Source organism: Piliocolobus tephrosceles, chromosome 17 (assembly GCF_002776525.5).
Source record: "Piliocolobus tephrosceles isolate RC106 chromosome 17, ASM277652v3, whole genome shotgun sequence".
Classification (NCBI taxonomy): Eukaryota; Metazoa; Chordata; class Mammalia; order Primates; family Cercopithecidae; genus Piliocolobus; species Piliocolobus tephrosceles.
This window is the reverse complement of record NC_045450.1, coordinates 42,960,339-42,984,425: the sequence shown is the minus strand read 5'-3', so window position 1 is coordinate 42,984,425 and position 24,087 is coordinate 42,960,339. Positions and strand designations below refer to the sequence as shown.

The 24,087-nt window shown below is 44.6% G+C and overlaps 2 protein-coding genes across 4 annotated transcripts in view; one reads left to right on the top strand and one right to left on the bottom strand.

The window, feature by feature from the left end:
- Positions 1-3,244: 3,244 nt before the first annotated feature.
- Positions 3,245-17,390, top strand: PRSS54 (serine protease 54). Its single transcript, XM_023210068.3, is given in 6 exon segments — positions 3,245-3,283; positions 3,285-3,333; positions 6,017-6,194; positions 10,911-11,169; positions 12,376-12,507; positions 16,636-17,390. Coding segments are annotated over 6 exon segments (1,182 nt in total). The 5' UTR covers positions 3,245-3,247; the 3' UTR covers positions 17,164-17,390.
- Positions 17,391-17,549: 159 nt separating this feature from the next.
- Positions 17,550-24,087, bottom strand: part of CCDC113 (coiled-coil domain containing 113) — a 30,390-nt gene continuing 23,852 nt past the window's right edge. For all 3 annotated transcript variants that reach the window (XM_023210065.1, XM_023210067.1, XM_023210066.1), the window contains 2 exons: positions 18,743-18,898; positions 17,550-17,696 (listed from right to left, as the gene is read on the bottom strand). In XM_023210065.1, the coding sequence (XP_023065833.1) occupies positions 17,610-17,696; positions 18,743-18,898 (243 nt within the window). In that variant the 3' untranslated portion in view covers positions 17,550-17,609. The remainder of the gene's footprint in view (positions 17,697-18,742; positions 18,899-24,087) is intronic.

Genomic DNA, 24,087 nt, shown 5'->3' with positions numbered 1-24,087 from the left:
TATTATGAACAACATGCAGACTGTATTAAGAATTTCTACTTATCAATAAGTAAAAGGCAAGCAACTCAACAGAAAAAAAGAGTAAAAGACACAAAGATTAACTTGTACACCCAATAAATGAGGAGACACATTCTAAACCTTTTTAGAAATCAGAGAAATGCAAACTAGCAACACAATATCATTTTATACCCAACTGATTGGCAAAAAATTAAGGCTGACAGTAACGGGTGTTGGGGAGAAGACGAATAAATGAAAGTCCACATACACTGCTGGTAGGAGTGTAAATTTAAACAATCACCTTAGAAAACTATTCAGCATTATTTTGTAAAGTTAGGCTGCTCTTAACATATCCTGTGACCTAGCAATCCTACTCCTAGAGAAACTCTTGCACACACACTTAATACAGAGTTTAGGCATACATCCATATGGACACAGGTATTAAGCAAAGAACAAAAGAACGAGAAACATATTCTGGGCTACCATATTCTCACCTGGAAAGCTCAGGAAATGCCTTTGTCCTGCCAGGGTGCCTGGAATTCTGAGTGAGGAAACATATGGTAATGAAAGCTCTTTGAGGGCCAGGTGCAGCGGCTCATATCTATATAATTGCTAATGCTTTGGGAAGTTTAGGTGGAGGATCACTTGAGCCCAAGAGTTTGAGACCAGTGTGGGCAACACAGCAAGACCCCATCTCTTCAAAAAAATATAATATGAAAAATTAGCCAGACCTGGTGGCACAGGCCTGTAGTTCCAGCTACTTGGGAGGCCAAGGCTGGAGGATCACTTGAGCCCAGGAGTTCGAGGCTGCAGTGAGCTATGATTGCACCACTCCACTCTAGCCTGGGCAACAGAGCAAGATCCTGTCTCTAAAAACAATGAAAAATAAAAATTTAAAATACAGCTCCTTGAGACCTGTGATGTGGAACAAATTGAAGAATTAACTCCCACTTCTCTCACAACCAAAAATTTTCTGTTCTTATAGCAGAAGCCAGTGCCCCTGCCCCCCTGCACAGGGTTAAAGGTGAGGGAGCGTAGTGAAGCCAGCAGGACATCAGGGGAACCATGGGGGAAGGAGGTAGCGGCTCCCTTTGGACTCAGGCCTCACTTTATTTTTATTATTATTATTATTATTATTATTATTATTATTATTATTATTATTATTATTTTGAGATGGGGTCTCACTCTGTCACCCAGGCTGGAGTGTAGTGGTGCCATCTCAGCTCACTGCAACCTCCACCTCAGCTTCTCGAGTACCTAGGACTATAGGCGTGTGCCACCACACCTGGCTAAATTTTTGTATTTTTGGTAAAAGACAGGGTCTCACCATGTTACCCAGGCTGGCCTTAAACTCCTGAGCTCAAGCAATTTGCCTGCCTCAGCTTCACAAAGTGCTGGGATTATAGGCATGAGCCACCATGCCCAGCGAGGTTCCAATTTCTCACCAGCCTTCCTGCCTTCCATCAGTCATTCATCTACCCATCCAGTAAGGATCTTTTGAGCGTCTGCACCAGAGGCCTGCACGCCCACCCTCCCTCTGTGGCTCCGTGGAATTAACGTCTTACCTCAACCTTGTGAGCACTTCTCCAGTCCTGGCATTTGGGCTGAAACCAAAGCTGCTCGCAGTGGCTGGGGTGGCAGATCCCATCCGGGCCTCTGGTTTGGCAGAGCTGGTCTGGTAGCTTAGATTGGACCCAGAAACTGAGAGGCTAAATAAAACTGGGCTAAGGCTGAAAGAAACCGCACTGGGAGTGTAAGATGCTGACGGGGACTGGAAATTCCAAACTCACCCCAGTTGCGGGCTTCCTCAGTCCAGTCTGACAAGCGTGTGTGGACACAGGGCAAGCACTGAGTGGGGTAGACAGGCCGTGGCCACGACCAGAGAGGATTTTGGGATCTAGCAAAAAGGATGTCTTCTCAGACGGACTAGGAGAGAGCCTGGCTTCTAGAAGAGCCCTGCCAAGGCTAAGCAACAAGGAGGCCTTTCATCCTAGCTCCTCCTAAGTCCCCATGTCCAGACGTTTGCTTGGTGATGCCATGGTAACCGTGATGCCACAATGGAACATTCTTCCCAAGGCGGTAGAAGAAATCTTTCTGTTGAACTCTACTGTGTCAGGCCAGCCTGAGTTCATTTCTCCTTGAGCAGGAGCAGTTCATGGAAGAACTCTGAGGACCATTCTGAGGATAAGAGGCATCCAGTGTCATGAGTGGAACATGGTGACTTAGAACTGTGCACATGGCTTCCTTGGGCTTCTGTGCATTGCTTGACAGCTGTGTGACCTTGGACTGGCTACTCAATGTCTCTGAGTATCAGTTTCTGAATCTGTAAAATGGTCATAATTAGAGTGTCTAATTCCCACTGCGGTTGTGCAAATGAATAAGCTAAATGCTGGGGCTGTTCCTATGTAAAGATACAGGCTGTCAGCCGGGCACAGTGGCTCATGCCTGTAATCCCAGCACTTTGGGAGACTGAGGCGGGTGGATCACCTGAGGTCAGGAGTTCAAGACCAGCCTGGCCAACATGGAGAAACCCCATCTGTACTAAAAATACAAAAATTAGCTGGGCATGGTGGTGCATGTCTGTAGTCCCAGCTACTCGAGAGGCTGAGGCAGGAGAATCGCTTGAACCTGGGAAGCAGAGGTTGCAGTGAGCCAAGATCGTGCCACCGCACTCCAGCCTGCCAATAGAGCGAGACTCAGTCCCAAAATAAAATAAACTAAAATAAACAAAAAAACAGGCTGTTAAGAGTTAACAGAAGCCTAGCATTCTTTTAGCCAGCAGAGTTTAGTAGGAAGGATAAAACCACAGCAGAGGCATTAATCCGAGGGTGGGCTTCCACTAAAACTCTACTTTTCTTTCAGCAGCATTTTATGGCTACAGAGTTAAGGCAAGGGTTGAATTCCACGAGTCAAAAAGCAACCCTTTTCAGAGACCCAACTCTCTGGGGTGCTCAGGGGCTTGGGCTGAATTGAGAAGAAAATTGACAAGAGTAAGCTGCCTTCTCGGGCCATCTCACAAACCACAGTGCAAGCCAACTGGTCCTGCCTTTTTACTACACACAACCAAGCACTAGGGATGTGACAGGTCAGTGTCCTACCTCTTGGAACCTTTGTTGGTAGAAAGGAGAGCCTCCGATGTTTGGGAGGGAACATGTGTGTTTGGGAAGCGGATGGATAAAAGAGGCTTAGGAAACCCCGCATGTGTTTGGGAAGAGGATGGAGTCACTGGGTTTTGTTTCCCCAGCTGCCCATGGTGTCCGCGACGGGTCTCTCTGGGGATGGCAGAGATGCGAGGGGTGCTCCTGGTGCTGCTCGGCCTTCTCCATTCTTCCACCAGTGAGTGTGCTGCTTTCCTCCCTCTGACTTTAGCTGCACATGTGGCTTAGGAGGAGATCATCCAGGAAAATGAAGTGGTCCTTAATGTCCAAGGAGGGGCTCAGGGAAGATGACTCACGGCACTTTGTACTGGGTGGCCTGCACTGGTGGCAGGAACCAGGCAAAGAAGTGAATCATGGGACGTGGATGGAGGAAACTAAAGTCAGAGCCAATCCTTAGGGTGGTAGTGTGGTTAGGAAAATAAGGCTCTCTGGGTACAGGGGTGAGCGAGAGGCCTGCCTCTCCACTCCCAGCCCCTGCCCTGTCCTTCCTGGAGAATACTGCTCTTTTGCAAACTACAACCCCCAACGGCAGGACTGGTCCCCGGAGCAGCGGGGGCTTCTACTGCTGCAGGTGTCTGGGAGGCTACCACAGCCTCAGATGGCAGAAGTGGCAGCTGCGGTCCCCTCCTCCCTTGACCTCTAAGCTGCTCAGAACTAAGAATTCCAGCCTACAGAGGGCAGGTGGAGAGGAGACAGCTGGCTAAAACAGGCTCTGTCCCACCTTGCTGCCATCCCAGCTGGCCCTGCCCTGCCTTCCTGGGGTTAGATGGGAGACATGAGAAAGTCCACACACACCCTCACACACACATGCACACACACACACACGCACATACACTCACACACACATATGGGCGCACACACAACTCGCACACACAAACACACAGGCACACACACGGACTGTCACGCACACACACACGGACTCACACACACATGCACACACACATACACACACACATGCACACACACACACACATAGAGGTGAGTCCTTCAGCTCCCTCAGCCTCCTGCAGCTCTCTGTCTTCTTGCAGCCCCAAGGAGACCAGGGGATACCCAGAAAACACAGAAAGGTCTTCTCCCTCCTTAAAAAGCCATGGCTAGGGGGTCAAGACAAGCATTTCATCTCTGGGTCAGATTTCCTCATTACGTCTTGTCTTTTAAGGGTTTTGTAAGGTCAGATAAACTAGCCAACAAGAGCTTTGAAAAAGCAAAAGTGGTCACACGCTCATAAGCTCTTGTGGGATTAGGGAAGGTTGCCGAATGCCTTGCACTGTAGATTGCCAATGTCCCAAGGAGAAATCAGATCAAAGATAAGGAATCCTGTCTCTAGTGGTTCTGATGCACTTAGTGACCTTCCAGACATCATCTTGCTAAAATCAGTCTGTCATTGTTCCAGCAAAGTCACCAAGTGTCAATTAATGGAGATGTCTGCTCGTATGATGCCCCATGATGGTGAGGTCCTCCGTGCTCCTTTAATGATAATCCTGTATGTTACAATCAGTTCTTAGGGTCACGGCTTGGAAACTGTTTTTGGTGCTCATATGCAAGGTTGTCCCCAGGGGGAAGCCCTCCCAGACTTTATGTCCTGGGCAGAATTCATGCCCCCTCCTCTTATACTTTGGGCACACTCCCTGGGTCACATATCCCTCTATATCACCATCACTCTTCAGCATGTCACTCTGATGGGCTCCTGAAATCCTTTCTTGGAATCCCAGGCCCTACCTCAGCACCTGCCAGGGCTGAGTGTAGTTGGATGCATGGCTGAAAAAGGAGTCACTGGTCGGGCGCAGTGGCTCACGCCTGTAATCCCAGCACTCTGGGAGGCTGAGGCAGGCAGATCACTTGAGGTCAGGAGTTCAAGACCAGCCTGGCCAACAGAGCAAAACCTCATCTCTGCTAGAAAAATTAGCTGGGCGTTGTGGCGTGCGTCTGTAATCCCAGCTACTCGGGAGGCTGAGGCAGGGGAGTCACTTGAACTTGGGAGGCGGAGGTTGCAGTGAGCCGAGATCGCACCATTGCACTCCAGCCGGGTGACAGAGTGAGGCTCCATCTTAAAAATATATAAAAATAAAAAATAAAAAAAGGAATGCACAAGGTCACACATACTACTAGCAATCACAGTGATGACATCCTGTAGCCTCTGGAAAATTCTATGGTACATTAATGAAGAGAGCAAAAATGCAAATAATGTCTTCACATTCTTATGAAAGTAGTTTTAAAGCTGGGCGCAGTGGCTCATGCCTGTAATCCCAACACTTTGGGAGGCTGACGAGGGAGGATCTCTTGAGTTAGGGGGCTCTAGATCAGCCTGGGAACATAGCAAGACCTCATCTCTACTAAAAATAAAAGAATTTAGCCGGGGGTGGTGGCAGGCGCCTGTAGTCACAACTACTCCAGAGGCTGAGGCAGGAGGATCGCTTGAACCCGAGAGGTTGAGGCCACAGGGAGCTATGATCCCACCACTGCACTCTAGCCTGGGTGACACAATGAGATCCCCTCTCAAAAAAGAAAAAAAAAAGAAAAGAAAACGAAAATAGCTTTAACCTTGCAGATCCCAAAAGTGTGTTGAGGACTCCCGGGGGTTCCAGACCAGGCTTTGAGAACTGCTGATGAACACGAAAGGTGGCAGATACTGCCAATATGTACCGTTATGTGTTCAATAGATAAGAGTTTTTATTTGTAGTCTAACATAATTTTGGGATTCAAAAATGCTATTGAGCATCTTTTAGGGTGAAGAAGACACACTAGGAAAAAGAAAGAAACAGGGGTTGCGGGTGACGTTAGTGATGATCCAGACAGCCCGCAGAAGAGAGGGTCCTGAGGTCTCCTTGCCCCGGCAGTGAGGCCCCGCACCTGCTCCTCAGGTTGTGGCGTCCAGAAAGCTTCCGTTTTCTACGGTCCTGACCCCAAGGAGGGCTTGGTCAGCAGCATGGAGTTCCCGTGGGTGGTGTCGCTGCAGGACTCGCAGTACACACACCTGGCTTTCGGCTGCATCCTCAGCGAGTTCTGGGTCCTCAGCATCGCATCCGCCATTCAGAACAGGCCAGTGCCCCTGCTTTTGGGGCCCGCAGCATCGCCGCGGGTGAGGGTGGGGGTGGCCCTGTCTCCTGCTCAGCCTGGGGAGGCCCTGCAAGGTGCATTCTGGGGGACAGGGCTTTTTACCAGCTCAGCTTTGCTCTGCTGTGAGCCCTAAAATCACCGGTTGCCAAGGCTGATCTCTGCTGTGAGGACTGCAGGCCTCGCAATGGAAAAATGAAAAGATGAGTCCTCCATTCAATGCAGGTGGGATATTCATTCTGATTTTACTGCCATCACAGAGGCACTGGTTCCTAACACTAGGGTCCCTACCGCTTATCCTGTTCAGCCAGTCGATAGGAGCCCTTACCTTAAAACACTTGGGCCTTAGAAACGTTACTGCCACAAATACATGTACACAGAGAAAAGCCTCGAAAAAAACACAGAAGCACTTTTAAGAATGCTTATCTCTGAATGCTCAGAATGCACGATTTCTACTTTCTTCTTTTAGCTTCTCTGTATTCTGCAAATTCTGTAGTACAAATATGCATTCTTTTAAACCAGAGAAAAATCATAAATATTATTAAAAGAATAAAGTTTTTGGTAAATATTTCTCACTCTTTGACCCAGTGACTTCATTTCTGGGAATCAACATTAAGGAAATAATTTCAACCACTGGAAAATTTGTATGTACAAAGTTGTTCCTAGGATGGTTAATTACACACAAAACACTGAAAAGAAACCTAATGTCCCACTATTGCGATGAAATTATAATTTTTCATATACATACATGCTATACACATAAATATATATTATACATATATAGTATATAATATACATGTAATTATATACTAACTCTATTATACGTGATATACATGTATATTGTAACATATATGTATATGGAATATATGTACACAATACTCTATTATATGTAACATATAGTATATAATATATAATTACATATAAACACACAGAGAATATTGGGGGAGAGCATATAATGACTATAATTGGCTAAATAAATTATAATATAAATCCTTGATGGAATATTATGTAGCTGGTAAATACTTTAACATAGGATTTGTATTTTTAATTAAAAATACATGTGCAGCCGGGTGCAGTGGCTCACACCTGTAATCCCAGCACTAAGGCTGAGACGGGCGGATCACTTGAGGTCAGGAGTTTGAGACCAGCCTGATCAACATGGCAAAAACCTGTCTCTACTAAAAAATACAAAAATTAGCTGGGCATGGTGGCATGCACCTGTAATCACAGCTACCAGGAAGGCCGAGACAGGAGAATCACTTGAACCTGGGAGGTGGAGGTTGCAGTGAGCTGAGATCGTGCCACAGCACTCCAGCCTGGGTGACAGAGCCAGATTCCATGTCCAAAAAAAAAAAAAAAAAAAGTATGTAGTAAAATGTTCACGAGAAACCAAAGGATGTACAGTGAAAAGCAGCTCCTTCCCTCCCCTACCCCTCAGTCACTAGTTTTTCTCCCTTGAGTCACATTCTGTCACCAATTTCTTGCCTATTCCTTCTTAAATACTCAAAGCACTCATGGATATCTATATACCTATAGGTCTGGCTATATTGTTTCTTATATCTATTGACAGAGAATTTTCTTTCTCCTTGTATTAGTCTACTTAGGCTGCCATAACAAATATCACAGACTGGGTGGCTTAAACAACAGAAATTTATTTCTCACAGTTCTGGAGGCTGGAAGTCTGAGATCCAGGTGTCAGTAGATTTGGTTTCTCCTGAGGCCTCTCTCCTTGGCTTGCAGACAACCACCTTCTCGCTGTGTTCTCACATGGCCTTCCCTCTGTGCCTGTGCATTCTTGGTGTCTCTTTCTCTTCTTATAGGGACACCAGTCCTGTTATATTACAGCCCCAGCCTTATACCTCATGTAATCTTAATTACCTCCTTAAAGGCCCTATCTCCAAATATGTGGTCAAACTGGGGGTTAGGACTTCAACCTACAAATTTTCAAAAGAATGCAATTGAGTTTATAACATACCTGCGACACACCCACCATGCAACTGGTAGCACACCATACACATTAATTTACTCACAGCCTTTTTTCACTTTATCATAAATTTTAGAGACCTTTTCTTATTGGTACATAAATGGCTAATGCATTCTTTTTGTCAGCTGCACAATAGCCTGTAATGGAAGTACCGTAACTACACAGTCCTCTGTTAATGGAAATGTAGGCTGTTTCTAATCTGTTACTACTGCCAAAAATGCTGCAACAGACATACTTGTACACGCATTATTTCACACACATGCAAGTGTGCCATAGTGTAGACATCCCAGGAGTAGAAAGACTAGGCTAAAAAAGACATGCATTTAAAATCCTGAGAGCTACTGCCAACTGGCCCTCCATGGAAGTTCTGTTTTCTATGTAGTGTTTTCATTATGACTATTTTCTATCTGGTCCATTCTTTTGGTTTTGATTTTCTCTTTGACTCAAGGGTTTTATTAAAGTCAGAGCTTGATTTTTTAATTTTATATAATTTTTTTTTTTTTTTGGAGACAGTCTTGCTCTGTCACCCAGGCTGCAGTATAGCGGTGCGATCTCAGCTCACTGCAATCTAGGTCTCCTGGATTCAAGCAATCCTCTTGCCTCAGCCTACCAAGTAGCTGGGACTACAGGCGCATGCCACCATGCCCAGCTATTTTTGTATTTTTAGTAGAGATGAGGTTTTGCCATGATGGCCAGGCTGGTCTTGAACTCCTGATCTCGGGTGATCCACCCGCCTTAGCATCCCAAAGTGCTGGGATTATAGATGTGAGCCACCATGTGTGGCCAAGACAGAGTTTTAAAATGTCCAGGTGCTAGGGTTTTATGTTTTGTTTTCTAACATTATTGAATTACACCACGTGGTGATCTATTTAGGATTTGTTGAGGTTGTCCTGTCTGTCTACTATGGGTGGTCTATGTGAATATTTTCACAGGTAAATTAAAAAGTTCATTCTCCATGGTTGGTGTATAATTCAATACATAAAATTGGGCAAGGAAGTCTACTTTATCTGTCCTAGACTGTCAGAGGTGAATTAAAATCGCCTACCAGCCAGGTGCAATAACTCACACCTGTAATGCCAGTACTTTGGTTAGACAATACAGCCAAACTTAATTAAGATGACCTCATCTTTGTTAGTCTGGATGTCCAAGGATTCCTTCTTTGTCACTCAAGTCCAGCAACTTTACTAGTTGTGCTGGATTTCCCCCACCTGCCCTTCAGATCCACTCTACTCTTCTACCCTGCCAGGCCCCAGGAGGCTCACCTGTATGGGTTATACCAGTGGTCTTTTTTGCCTTCTGGATTCCAGCTGGTTTTGGCCAACAATCATATAAGAGGCAAGAGATCAGAGGGAGTGGGGAGAGTGAAGTCAGGGTCCTTACTCCTCCGAGGGCTACTGCATATTGGCTGCTGGTTGGCTGCTTTTACCAGCTAAGTGACCCACTCTACACAGCTCTGTCTGATCACATCCTCCCCTCACCTAGAGCCCAGAGACGGTGTCAGCACAGCGTTGTTACCTCAGCAGGAGCTGCCTATAGCATGCAGTGCCCAGAGCTGTCCTTGTGGTTTCCCTGCATCCTGCCAAGACCTTTGTAAAAAAATTCCTTTTTAAAACTCACCCCAATTTACCTTATTTGAGTAGAACATTTATTTCCTGTTGAGACCTGACCAGAACTATGTCTCAGCATTAACTACTCCAAACTATATAGTGGACAGTCAACACTACTGGAGGTAGGTTAGCTGTCTCCAAACTATAGATTCAAGTCTTAGTTCTGAAAAGTTTTCTTAAATTATATCTTGAAATATCTTTCCTGTTTCATCATTTTGGTTACTTTCTTTGTGGTCAGCTGGGTCTCTTGTGACTGCCTTATCTTTCATTTTCCTCTCAAGCCTTTAAAAATCTTTGTTAATTTTCATTTTGGTCACATTTCTCAATGCCCCTAATTGTGTTTTCTGTGGGCCCTATTCTCCTTTATGCTGCTTTTGATTTGGACTTCATTTTGGTGATGGTCTTGTTTCTTTTCTTTTTGCTTCTTTGATGAGAACATGCTCAACAAGCTTTTCCTGAGCTCTATGGCAGTCAGTGTCGTCTATAACTTTTGCACTCCTGCCATCCTTCCTTTCATCAGCCCTTCCTTTGACTCTGAGATCTGAATTCTTTAGCATCTCTTGGTTTTATGGTGTTTGCATTTGTTCCTCATTCTCATAGTTTCTTGGGTGATTCCCAAGAGGAGAAAGGGAAAACACCCAACTCAATTCTATTGTTATTAGAACTTTAATTTCTCCAAAATGTATTTACAGAATATATAATAAGGAAAGATGCCTGTTTTAAAATGTCAAATACTAAAAGCGGGAGTCAAGATGACATCTCTGGTAGAACTGCAATTACTACTTTTGCAAACTACAATATGTAAAAAACAAACAAACAAACAAAAACCTATTCATAGAAAAAATGTTAATCAGCAATAACATGTTAACAGATTTTCTTTAGTGATGGGGCAAATGATGTTAAGATTGAAGAATCTCCAGGATTCTGCAGGCTTGCAAAAGAGGGCACAAGCCTAGGGGTTCATAAAAGATTTCCTAGAAACTTGAGTCCAAAGGGGTCAGGAAGAATTAACACATGGAATAGGAGTATTAAAACATAAATAGGAAAACAGGGAAGTGTGAAGCTTCCTTGCTGTCTTGGCCTCTCAAGATTCCCTTGCTCTCTCTCCAGGAAGGACATTGTCGTTATAGTGGGTATAAGTAACACGGATCCCAGCAAGATTGCTCACACAGAGTATCCAGTCAATACCGTCATCATCCACGAGGACTTTGATAACAACTCCATGAGCAACAACATCGCCCTCCTGAAGACAGATACAGTGATGCATTTTGGCAACCTGGTCCAGTCCATCTGCTTCCTCGGCAGAACGTTGCATACACCACCAGTTTTGCAGAACTGCTGGGTGTCAGGATGGAATCCCACATCTGCAGTTAAGGCATTCCTCCTCCCAGAGGAGGCTGTGTGTGTGCTGGCAGTGGGGGTGACCTGGATAATCCCATCTAGAGCCTATCTTAATTTAATAATGGAGTTTGCTTGAGGTTCTAGAGTTTGGCTGAAACCCTTACCTAATCAGTCAAGACTCCTAGGGCTTTCCCTTTCTGTTGCCACTCTTTTTTTTTTTTTTTTTTTTTTTTTGAGGCAGGGTCTTTTTCATGCACTGGTGCCATCACGGCTCACTGCAGCCTTGAACTCCTGGGCTCATGTGATCCTACTGCCTCAGCCCCGAGTAACTGGGACTACAGGCACATGTCACCATGCGTGGTTAATTGTTTTAAATTTATTTTTTGTGGAGATGGGGTCTTGCTATATTGCCCAGGCTGGTCTCAAACTCCTGGGCTCAAGCAAGTCTCCCACCTCGGCCTTCCAAAGTGTTGGGATTAGGCATGAGTTACTGCGCCCATTCAGTGGCCATCCTTATGTCACATTGGTCCTTTACCTTCTAGCCCTACACCAAAACTGGAAGTACAGAGGCAGTGGACACCCTGGAATGAGTACAAGGGTACAGAGGATGAGGGGATGTTAGTCCCCAAACTAGGGCTGATTGTCCTCTTGTCTAAGCCATCCTTGTTTTCTTTCATTTTGGGGAAAGAAAGAAACAAGGAAATGGATGCTCTCTAGAAGAGGAGGAAGGGTGTTCTCTGCTTGTTTGCACATTCAAGTTCAAAGTGGAGGTAGTTTTCAGTAAAAACTCAGTCACAGGTTCTTATTTCTATGAAAAAAAAGGAATTTATAAGAACATTTCTGGCAGGGCACAGTGGCTCATGCCTGTAATCCCAGCACTTAGGGAAGCCAAGGCAGGTGGATCACTTGAGGTCAGGAGTTCAAGACCAGCCTGGCCAACATAGTGACACTTCATCTCTATAAAAATACCAAAATTAGCTGGGCGTTGTGGTGCATGCCTGTAATCCCAGCTACTCTGGAAGCTGAGGCAGGAGAATTGCTTGAACCCAAAAGGCAGAGGTTGCAGTGAGCCAAGGTCACACCACTGTACTCCAGGCTGCGTGACAGAATAAGACTCCAACTCAAAAAAAAAAAAAAATTCTCACTCTCATTTGGCTATGTGAGTGGGAGTTGTGTTGACATAGAGGACTGCCTTCTCATTAATAATCCCCGGGCTGTCTGTTGCATGGTCCAGACAGGAAATCACATGACGATGAGTATCCTGAGGAAAATCTTCGTGAAAGATCTTCACATGTGTCCCCTACACAAACTCCAGAAGACAGAATGTGGCAGCCACATGAAAGAGGAAACCAAGACTGCCTGCTTGGTAAGAACCTCATGGAATAGAAGCTAAGTGTTGGTCACATCCAAGAGAGCCTCGGACCCCCACCCTAGATGGGGAGCTCTGTGAGGGCGGGGACTAGAGCTTGGGATGAGTGGCTGTCTCTGGAGTGAACAGCACTTGGCAGACAGTATGCGCTCAATAAAAATCTGCTGAATGAAATAACCAGTCATGATTTTCAGTGTAACGTGATGAAGCTTGTCTAAGTCACAGGTGCTTTTTTACTAGCTAAAAATTTGAAGTCTGAGTCCAAACCACACAGGCAGATATGCTTTGAGCAGGTCTACAGTGTGGGGCTGCTGTATTCAGCTTCTAGGGAACCTAGACTCCCTCTGATGCTATCAGTTATTGGGTTTTTCTTCTCTGAGAAGCCCTGCCCTCCAGCCAGATGAGGGCTGTACAGATGTGGCTGTCCTACTGCCTCAAAAAAAATGTGTGGAAGTCACACACACCTGGTTCAGGCCCCTTCATATCCAAATCTGGAGAAAGTGTGGCTTACTAGGGTCACACAGTCAATAAAAGTTAGCAAAGACAAGGACCTAGGTCTACCAGATATCCAGACAGAGTTTATCTCCTCTACTCTAAAACTGCTTTTCTAAGAGGCTTATCACTCACTCTCCTTTAAATAACCTTCAGGACACCTGATGGGGAATTTTTTTTTTCCCCTATAGGATCCAGAAAGGCAGGATTTTTAGAGCAAGGGGAAAAATACATATATATAGATAATTTTTTCTAAGTAATTTTATTGCAAAAGCATGGACTGCCTCTCATTAAGAAATACATTTGCCCTTCCAAAGTTGGTGTAACATCTATTGAGTGCCTACTTCGTACTGGGTCCTCTGCCAGGTGGGGGATCTTAACAATTTCCTAAATTAGATAACGTGTTAAAATACAGTAAAGATAGAGCTTTTTAACAAAATTCTGCCCTCAAGCATTCCATCAAACAAGTATCCTACTTCCTCAGATCTAAGATGCTGCCAATTATAGAATGCACCACCATTTTATGTAATCCCAAGAAAGAAAAAAATGCTGTCAGTTAAACTCTGATGTCAACTGATTAAAAGACACACCCTGGCTGGGCACAGTGGCTCACGCCTGTAATCCCAGCACTTTGGGAGGCTGAGACGGGCAGATCACAGGGTCAGGAGATCGAGACCATCCTGACTAACATGGTGAAACCCCGTCTCTACTAAAAATACAAAAAATTAGCCGGGCATGGTGGTGGGTGCCTGTAGTCCCAGCTACTCAGGAGGCTGAGGCAGAAGAATGGCATGAACCCTGGAGGCGGAGCTTGCAGTGAGCCGAGATTGTGCCACTGCACTCCAGCCTCCACTCTCGCTCTTGCGACAGAGCGAGACTCCATCTCAAAAAAAAAAAAAAAAAAAGACACACCCTAATTCAAAGATGTTGATTTCTAACTGTATCTTAGACTCAATGGAATATTCTAAGCTATTTCTACTCTAAGTGACCATCTTTTAAAATCTAACTGCAAAGTTCAGGTTGGTTTTTAACTGTGACACACCTCTAAACAGACCTTCATTTTTTAACAGAATTATGCTTGCACACCACTTAATGGTGACCTGTCCCCGTAGAATCCTCTGTCTTGGAAATATGTTCTCATGTCCAGAGGTCTTCAAAGCCACAATTCCCACATATAGAATCAACCACCAGGTTCAGAATCTGCCTACGGGTTTCCCCAAAACCCAACAAAAGCAGAATCACTCTGCACTCACCCATCCAGCCTTTATTCTACCACTGTTAGGGCTTTTGCTGAATGTCAAGGGAAAAGATCACACATTGAGAGACCCCACTCTGGGCTGTGGCCGCTCCCTTGGGAGATGAAGTAGGGCAGCTCCAGAGGGGCATCTGGGGCTATTCACCTCTGCCTCTTGTGCTTCAGCAGTCGCAGCCCCTACAGGATTATGGGGAAGAGAAAAAGTGCATATGCCCTGCCCAGGTGGAACAGCGACCTGTAAAACCATGCCATCGCTAAGGACATCTCCCAATCATTCATCCAATCATTCGTCCTAAATCACATTCTTTTTCTTGCTCTGGCTATACCACTACAGTTAAACTGTGAATGGGACCGATGAAGGGGGAACCATGTCATTCTTAGCCAGGGAGCCCCCATGACCTAGGCAGACATAGTGAGGTGCACACAAGGGCCTGTTCACCAGTCAATTGAAAAGTCAAGAGTTCTGCACTAAAGCACCCCCTTCCATCCAAAGAGAGGCACAGAATGGAGTCCTCAAGGCCTTCTTCACGTGTCTGGCCTTGACCTGCTGAGATTACCAGGGAATCACGGCAGCTTTGCAGCACGGCCTCCCTGCTGCCCTGCCCGCGGACTTGCTCCCTTCTTCTCCCACTGGTCTTTATCACTGTTCTGGTGTGACTTCCTTGGAAAAGGGGAGATTTATTGAAAGAGAATACCCCGCTGGGCATGGTGGCTCATGCCTAATCCCAGCACTTTAAGAGGCCGAGGCGGGCAGATCACTTGAAGTTAGAAGATCAAGACCAGCCTGGCCAATATTATGAAACCCCATCTCTACTAAAAATACAGAAATTAGGCTGGGTACAGTGGCTCATGCCTGTAATCCTAACACTTTGGGAGGCCAAGGCGGTGGATCACGAGGTCAGGAGTTTGAGACCAGCCTGGTCAACATGGTGAAACCCCATCTCTACTAAAAATAAAAATTAGCCAGGTGTGGTGGTGGGCGCCTGTAATCCCAGCTACTGGGGAGGCTGAGGTAGGAGAATCGCTTGAACCCAGGAGAAGGAGGTTGCAGTGAGCTGAGATCATGCCATTGCACTCCAGCATGGGGGACAGAGCAAGACTCCATCTCAAAAAAAAAAAAAAGGTTAGCTGGGCATGATGGCACATAGCTGAGCTACTCAGGAGGCTGAGGTGGGAGAACTGCTTGAACCGCGGAGGTGGAGGTTGCAGTGAGCCAAGATTGCACCACTGCACTCCAGCCTTGGGGACAGAGAAAGAAAGAAAGAAAGAGACAGAGAGAGAGAGAGAGAGAGAAATACCCAAGACAGACCACACACCCAGGCCTCGGATGGTAAGGGGCTGAGGCGGCTGCTCTTTTGCTTTTCTGCTGCTTGTGGTTGAGTCTGTTCAGATTGTTTCCTGTTGTTAATTGTAGCCCCATTCTGTGTCTCAGTCCAAACCGCGAGAGCAACATGTCATTGCCTGGGCCTTCCAGCCAGGCAGGCCACACAGGTCAGAGGTGGCTGGCTAGCCTGGGGATGACCACCCCCTTCTTGGACAAAGATGGGCCACAGGAGGGGCAGGAATTCCTTTGAGAGGAGACCTAGGGGTGTGGGGTCAGGGCAGGTAAGGTAAATGATACCTAGTAGTTGCCTTGTTGCTTTTCCCGTTTTCCCCAACTTTTCAGAAAAATGATGGCCTTTATAGAGACATCAAGATGATGGTAGCTAATATTCTATTGAGTGTGTGCTATATGCCAGGCACTGTGCTGTGCTTAGCACGTGTTACAGGCATTAATTGTGTCCCACTTTGGCTCAGAGAGGATTTGGTCACTTGCCAGGGTCCCATATCTAGCTAATGATGCCAAGCTTCTACTCCCTCACCTTAGATAAAGTGTATGTGGCAGAATTCCTGAGTCCCAGAGGACTGCTCCCTTGGGAGTGGGGAAGACCAAGAGTACAGCCAGCCAGGCTGGTGAGCAGCTGCCAGGTGGCAGGAAGTGGCTTAAACTAAGGGTCGAAGCAAGGCAGAGAGAAGGGAAAATGTGAGCATTTCAGTACAGAACGGAAACAAACACCAACATTTCAGGAATGAGAAGCCAGAAGAGAGGGAAGGTTTGGCCAAAGGACTGGAAAGGGGCAAGAAAATGAAATATGAACCAGGAAGCTATAGGCAATCAGTAGAAGTCCACAGCTAATTTGCATAATAAAAGGAAAAGTCATATTCCTGGAATTTGTGGTGGTGGCTGCCTAGATTTGAAATCGTATCCTATAATTTGCCCCATTTCCAGTGAGAACCAGCGTAAAACATTTCTAGAACAAACAGTATATTGCACAAGGATAGATTTACAACAAAAACTACTTTTTCTAAGACTTGAAGCCTTCTGTCTTTTGTCACAGGGGGACCCAGGAAGCCCAATGATGTGCCAGCTACAGCAGCTCAATCTGTGGGTGCTGAGAGGAGTGCTGAACTTCGGTGGTGAGACGTGCCCCGGCTTGTTTCTGTACACCAAGGTGGAAGACTACAGCAAATGGATCACATCCAAGGCTGAGAGGGCCGGCCCTCCCCTGTCCTCACTCCACCACTGGGAAAAGTTGATTTCTTTGTCCCACCATGGACCAAATGCTGCCATGACACAGAATTCTGATTCTGAACTGGGCCATGCTGGATCATACTTGCAGGGACAAGGAAGGACCATCACGCATTCACGACTAGCAAACAGCTCTAGAGATGATCTAGATGTTAGGGAGAAGGGTGTAAAGGAATCAGGCCAGTCTCCTGAGGCATCGGTACAACCCTCATACTATGACTATTATGGTGAGGAGGTGGGGGAAGATAGGATTTCTGCAGGTCAGAAAAGGTTGCATCAGCACGAAGAAATCATCTTGGTTTCCTTCATGCTTGTTTTCTTTTGCAGCAGTATCTAGTCTAGGAGCCACACCACCAAACTGAAGAGTAAGCTCAGAATGCTGAGTGCCAGGCATTCACCATGCTGTTTTGGTGTCTGTTTTTAATAGTTGCACACCAGGGCTGCCATGGATAAGCCCACAGCACACACTGGGCTGGCTCTCCCTCCTCTATCCCTCTCCCGGGTGTGGAAAGATCACTTTCATTATGCTTGTGAACTAAATGCTGGCTAACAAGTGTCAAACCATTAGAGCGCCCTGTGGTTCTTTCAGTGGTAACAGTTCCAGGGGCCAGGCTGTGAAAACACTCCCCATGGGCAGATGTGGCCCAGGAGGTGATGCTCAGCCTGGCTTGGGGGGTGGGAACACCAGGCAGACAGGGAACAGTGAGAGGAGCCGGTGACTAGAAAGGAGCTGATTACTTTAATAGGTCATGTTGTGCTCTGTAAGCCGTGGCCTGCCTCTGGCTACTTCCCAGCAAGGTAATCTGCCTGCAACTGCTCATTGGTTATTTTCATTCTATTCCAAGCCTTACGGTAGCCTTTTAAGGACATCTGAAAGAAAAAAGAAAAGAGAAGAAAAAAACTATAAAGGAGAGTGGGGAGAAGGTCATTTGGGGAAAACTGATTGTGGTTACTCAGAATGCAGCCCTCATCCAGCCCCGTGATGGTGCAGGCAACCCTGTGTGGGGCAGCGTGTCCTCCATGCATGCTGCTGTGTGGGGGCCACCAAGGGGCAGCACCCACCCAGAGGATTTTTCTATAGAGCATGTTTCTTCTGCTCAGTGAAGTGAGAAGTTGCATGCTCCTGCCACGATTCTGCTACTTCTCAGCTTCAGATCTGAGGGGCCCAAGTTCGGATCCTAATTTACTCTCTGCTGCAAAATGGCCACAGGAGAGTCAGGAGAAAGTAACACAGGAAATGGGAGCCAGGGTCTACATGTGAAAATGCCAAGGTCCCAGTTTTCCAAGTGACCTGACTGGCTTTCTAAGCTATTCTGATGATGTCCTGCGTGACTTCAGTTTGCAAACTGGCCATGGCAGTCTGGGTGCTTGTCTTTCTTCTGATGCCAGCATATGGTTTCCATTGCCCATTTATCCCCCGCAGCTCACAGGAGCAAGGGTGCTTCCTGTCACACTACCATATTCAAAGTCTGCGGGATTCGTTCAAAAGCAGAAAGACCCATGGCGACTGTGTACATGCATGGAATGAGGTCCTGAGTGATATTAAAAAAATCTATCAGTATCTTATTTTTAAAAAAACTTACTTCTCCATGTATAAAGTAACAATCACTAAATTACCAGTGCAGAGGGATTCAGAAACTTCTAGAATTCATTAAGAAAACAGGCAACTAAAAGCACACTATTACTACAGAGTTTCTCCCTGAAAATGGAAAAGACCCTGCCCCTAACAATGCAAAAGGGGGAACTTAAAAAAAAAAATCATCCTTCATCTTGGTTTAATAGTTAAAGCAACTGCTGAGGTTTCTCCCAGAAATTATATATCCAAACATCTGTATTCTTAGCCCAAAGAACAAAATCCTAAATGAAAACATTGAAGACATAAAAGACTGCCCATCTCAGGGCTCCCCGTGGCTCACCTCTGCTATCTCCACTTTCCTTTCCCACATCTTGATGCTCTTCTCCAAGTCCCCATTTAAGATCTTCTCCCGGACGTAAGTCATCACCTGTGGCACCCGGAACTCAGCCAGCTGCTTCCGGAGCCTCTTGTTCACTGCCTCGGCTTTGGCCCGGTCCTGGGTTGGGAGGGACCAGTTACACCCAGGGAATCCCAGAGGCTCTTGCTTTGAGAACTCACTGGCTCTGACATCTCTCCCCATGGTTCTAATAGAGTTCCAAAAATAATGTTTACATTTTCAAAGAGGTTGGGGAGGGGGTGGGAATCACAAAACTCTGATTTTTTTGCAAAACATATTTTAAGCCAGTTCAGAAACACCTAGGGCGGTCTAAACAGTCTTGTTTCTTTCATTCCTTTCCCTTTTCTTTTCCTTTCTTTTCCTTTGTCTCTCTTCCCCTTTCCTTTCCTTCCCTCCTTCCTCTTCCTCTCCTTTATTAAGGAATATGTTGTACTTACTTTGACTTCTTAGGGTTTTTCTGTGTGTGAAAAATTGTGTATTTAAGTGTACTTTGATCAGACCCAATTCACTTCCATATCTTTTAAAATGATAAGATATATATAAAAAACATAAAATTTATCATCTTAACCATTTTTAACTATACAGTTCTGTGGCGTTAAGTACATTCACATTCTTGTGCAACCATCACCACCATCCATCTCCAGAACTCTTTTTGTCTTGTACAACTGAAATTCTGTACCCATTATACAATCACTCCTCCTTCCCTCGTCTCCCAGCCCCGGGCACCCACCATTCCACTTTCTGTCTCTATGAATTTGACTACTCTGGGTACCTCATATAAGTGGAATCATACAGTATTTGCCCTTTTGTGACTGGCTTATTTCACTTAGCATAATGTCCTTAAGTTTCCTACACACGGTAGTATGCGTCAAAACATCCTTCCTTTCTAAGGTGGAATGATTTTCCGTTGTATGGATATACCACATTTTATTTATTTTGTTTATCCATTCATCCATCGATAAGACACTTGGGTTGTTTCCACTTCTTGGCTATTGTGAAGAATGGTGCTGTCATCACGGGTGTACAAAACTCTGTTCAATTCCCTTCTCAATTCTTTTGGGTACATTCCCAGATGCGGAATGGCTAGAACCTATGGTAATTCAATTTTGTGAGTAATCCTTGTCTTTTAAATATTTATTTTAAAAATTATCATACTGTAAAATTCATTAGCCCTTTTAATAAAATGCATTTTTTAAAAATTAACATCAGCTGGGGACAGTGGCTGACGCCTATAATCCCAGCACTTTGGAAGGCTAAAGCGGGTGGATCACTTGAGGTCAGGAGTTTGAGACCAGCCTGGCCAACAGGGTGAAACCCCGTCTCCACTAAAAATACAAAACTGAGTTAGGCATGGTGGCTTAGGCCTGTAATCCCAGCTACTTAGGAGGCTGAGGCAGGAGAATCACTTGAACCCAGGAGGCGGAGGTTGCAGTGAGCCGAGATCATGACGCTGCAGTCCAGCCTGAGCAATAGAGCGAAACTGTCCCCCCCACCCCCAAAATTAACATTATCCTTTTAACTTTTATTTTACTAATTATTTTGTTTAGGCTATACATTCATTTCAAATGGTACCCTGTGACGAGCTCCCATCCCATTCCTGTCACCCCATCAGGAGGGTCTCCTGCCTAGAAGCATACACTGTTTTTAGGTTTTGTGCATCCTTCCAGAAATCTAGGCTTATACAAACATGTTTCCTTTTTTTGACCTAAATAGTAGCATACTCTATTCACTTTTATTCATCCAGATGTTTTCACTCAATAAATCTTGAAGATCTTTCTGTATCAGCACATGAAGAATTTACTCATTCTTTTTGACAGCTACATAATTTTCCACATGGATGTACCATAATTTAACAATTCTCCCACAGTCACTTAACTGTTTAATCTCTTGCTATTACAATAAACAATGCTGCAATTACTAACCATCTGGGTATACATCATATTGTCATTATGCAAGTGAATCAGTAGGATAAACTACTAAAAGTGAAATTGCTTGTTCTAGGGCAGTGGTTCTCAACCAGAGGCAATTTTGCCCCCAGGGGACATTTGGCAATGCCCAAAGACATTTTTGTGGGAATTAGAGGGGTGCTGCTGGCATCTAGTAGGTAGAGGCCAGCAATGCTACTAAAAACCCTACAATACACAAGACCTCCCCCTGCCCTGCCACCACAAGAAAGAATTATCCAGCCCCAAATGTCAGTAATAATGTGTTTAGGGTGAAAAACCCTGCCTTAAGCATATGTGCATGTTAATGTTTGGTAAACAGTGCTAAATTCCCCTTTATAATAATCAAGACAATTACACTTCTGCAGTAATGTTTGAGACTGCCAGTTTTCCCTCATTCTCTCACTACAGTATTTTATCAACTCTTTGATGTTTGTCAATCTAAGAGAAGGAAAATAATATCCCATTAGAGCTTTATTTTGTATTCTTTGTATTATGAGTGAGGTAGAACATTTTTCATGTTTCAGTTTTTTAGCTTTTCAGTAAACTCTTGAAAACTTTTGCCCATTTTTTCTATTAGTTATTAGTTTTTTCTTGTTGATCTATAGAAGTTATTTGTTTGGAGTTATTAGCTCCTTGCAATTTTAGATACAACATTTTTCCAGTTATTTACCTTTTGACTTTGCTTATGATCATTTTTGCTATGCAAAAAACTTTCATTCTTATATAACTCACTTTACTGATGTCATAATTTATAAGTTTTATATTTTGAAAGGCCTCTTCATTCCAAGATTAAAAATTTTTCCAGTATTTATTTTAGGATTTTAATGGTTTTATTACTTACATTTAAATATTTGATATACCTGAATTAACTTCAGTGTAAGTCATAGCTCCAACTTAATTTTTTCCTTAATGGTTGCCCAGTTACCCCAGTTACCCCATGTCATTTATTCAATAATCTGGCTGTCCATTGATTAATGCCATGCCACTTTTATCATAAAGGTATCAACATCAAAGTTTTATCAAATATTTACATACTTATATGATCTGTATCAGGGTTCATTATAGGACCTTATACATTTTTCTTTGATCTTCCAGCCTATTCCTGAGCTTGTTTTAAATATTGTAACTTTATAACATATTTCATTACCTGATAGGGCTAGTCCTCTCATTTATTCATTTGGAATTTGGGGATACTCTTTTTAGCCCCCCAAAAGGAATTTTTGAGTCAGTTGATTTAAATTCTTAACAAACAAAAAAACCTTCCTTGGTATTTTAATTGGAATATCATATTTTACAGATCAACTTAAAGAGAACTAATATTTTTATTATGTTGAATCTTCCCAATATGGTATTGTCTTTTAATTCCTTGCTTCACAAAGCACAATCTGTGGCACTAGAAACACCTGGGAGCTGCAGACTCCCAGGCTACCCTAGACCTACCCACTCAGAATCTGCATTTAACAAGATCCCCACGTAATTGGTTTGCACCTTCCACTGTTTCAATACACTATAAAACAAACCAATAATTAATTTTTATTAACTTGTTTTCAGAATGCAATAATAAATTGTCAGGTGTTCAGTGAATAGCTCCTGTCTGTTTAGCATAAACAAACAACTGTGGAGAGACCCAAAGATGTGGGCAGAACCATCAATGCATACTCCTGTCCAGATGGTGATTTGAGAATACCTAAGATAAATATTATGAAGTAGCAAGAACAAAGGCATTAAAACATAAGTACTACAGCTGTGAGGGACATGCTGAGAAGACCAGAGATTATGATCCCCACCCAGCAACCCACTTGTAGAGCAGCAATGTCACTATGGGAAAAGTTGTCCACTGTCCCACCCCAGTTCCAGGGCAACAATGCAGAAGTTTTGCCCAGGGAGAGAGGCTGTGTATTTGTCTGTTTTCACACTGCTATAAAGAACTACCCGAGACTGGATAATTTTATAAAGAAAAGAAGATTTGATTGACTCACAGTTCTGCATGGCTAAGGAGGCCTCAGGAAACTTACAATCAAGGTGGAAAGTGAAGGGGAAGTAAAGCACATTTTCACAAGGTAGCAGCAGAGAGAGCACATGCAGGGGAAACTGCCACTTTAAAAACCATCAGATCTCGTGAGAACTCTCTCACTATCATGAGAACAGCACTGGGTAAACTGCCCCCATGATCCAATCACCTTCCACCAGGTGTCTCCTTTGACACATTGGAATTACAATTTGAGATGAGACTTGCGTGGGGACACAGAGCCAAACCAAATCAGGCTGTAAATCAGAGGGCCATGGAATGTTGCCCAAGGGGACTTGCTTTATTTGGAACAGAGATGGGGAACTCATGCCTAAGAACTGTGTGGGAAACAATGGAGTTTTTTAAGGTAAGCAATTTAGAGGAGGCTGGTAGTTCCATAATGTTAGCAGCAGCAAGTAAAATAATAAACCAGCTATATGTTTGACAGAACAGAGTAAGAGACCACTAAGAAGAGCCCTTTGAGAGTTGGGGCGAGCCTCAAAGACTGGCAACACTTTGCCCCTGCAAAGGGTCCTGACTTTAATTGAATCAGAATGTAAAACAATTAATGTCTCAGGGTATTGTTGAAAGCAATAGAGCAATTAGCTAACAATTAATGAAGGCTGATGGCCAAGTGTGATGCCAATAGAGGTAGACCAGCTGTAAGCTTAGTAGGAAGATGCAGAGTCAAAGAGAACTCAGCAGAAGTAACAATTATCCCTGGTTATCAGGGCAATTGTATCCATGACCAAAGCTGCACCAGGTGAGGAGAAACATTAGAGAGTACTAACAGCAGGGGGCTGGGCACGGTGGCTTACACCTGTAATCCCAGCACTTTGGGAGGCCAAGGCGGGCAGGTCACGAGGTCAGGAGATTGAGACCATCCTGGCTAATATGGTGAAACCCCGTCTCTACTAAATAAAAAATTAGCCAGGCGTGTTGGCAGGTGCCTGTAGTCCCAGCTACTCAGGAGGCTGAGGCAGGAGAATGGCGTGAACCTGGGAGGTGGAGCTTGCAGTGAGCCAAGATTGTGCCACTGCACTCCAGCCTGGGTGACAGAGCGAGACTCCATCTCAAAAAAAAAAAAAAAAAGAGTACTAACAGCAGGGGAATAGACTTTACTGATCTAGTCCAGCCAAGTCACTCAAAAAGTAACAAGCAAAAACTATGACAAGCCCAAGAAAGGGGTGGGAGGGATCAATATCAAGAATTGCTATATCACCTAAAATATACAGCTTCCAACAAAAATTATGAGATAGGCAAAGAAATAGGAAAGCATGATCCACCCAGGGAAGGCAAAATAAACTGCCTTTGAGGGAGAGCAGATGGTGCAC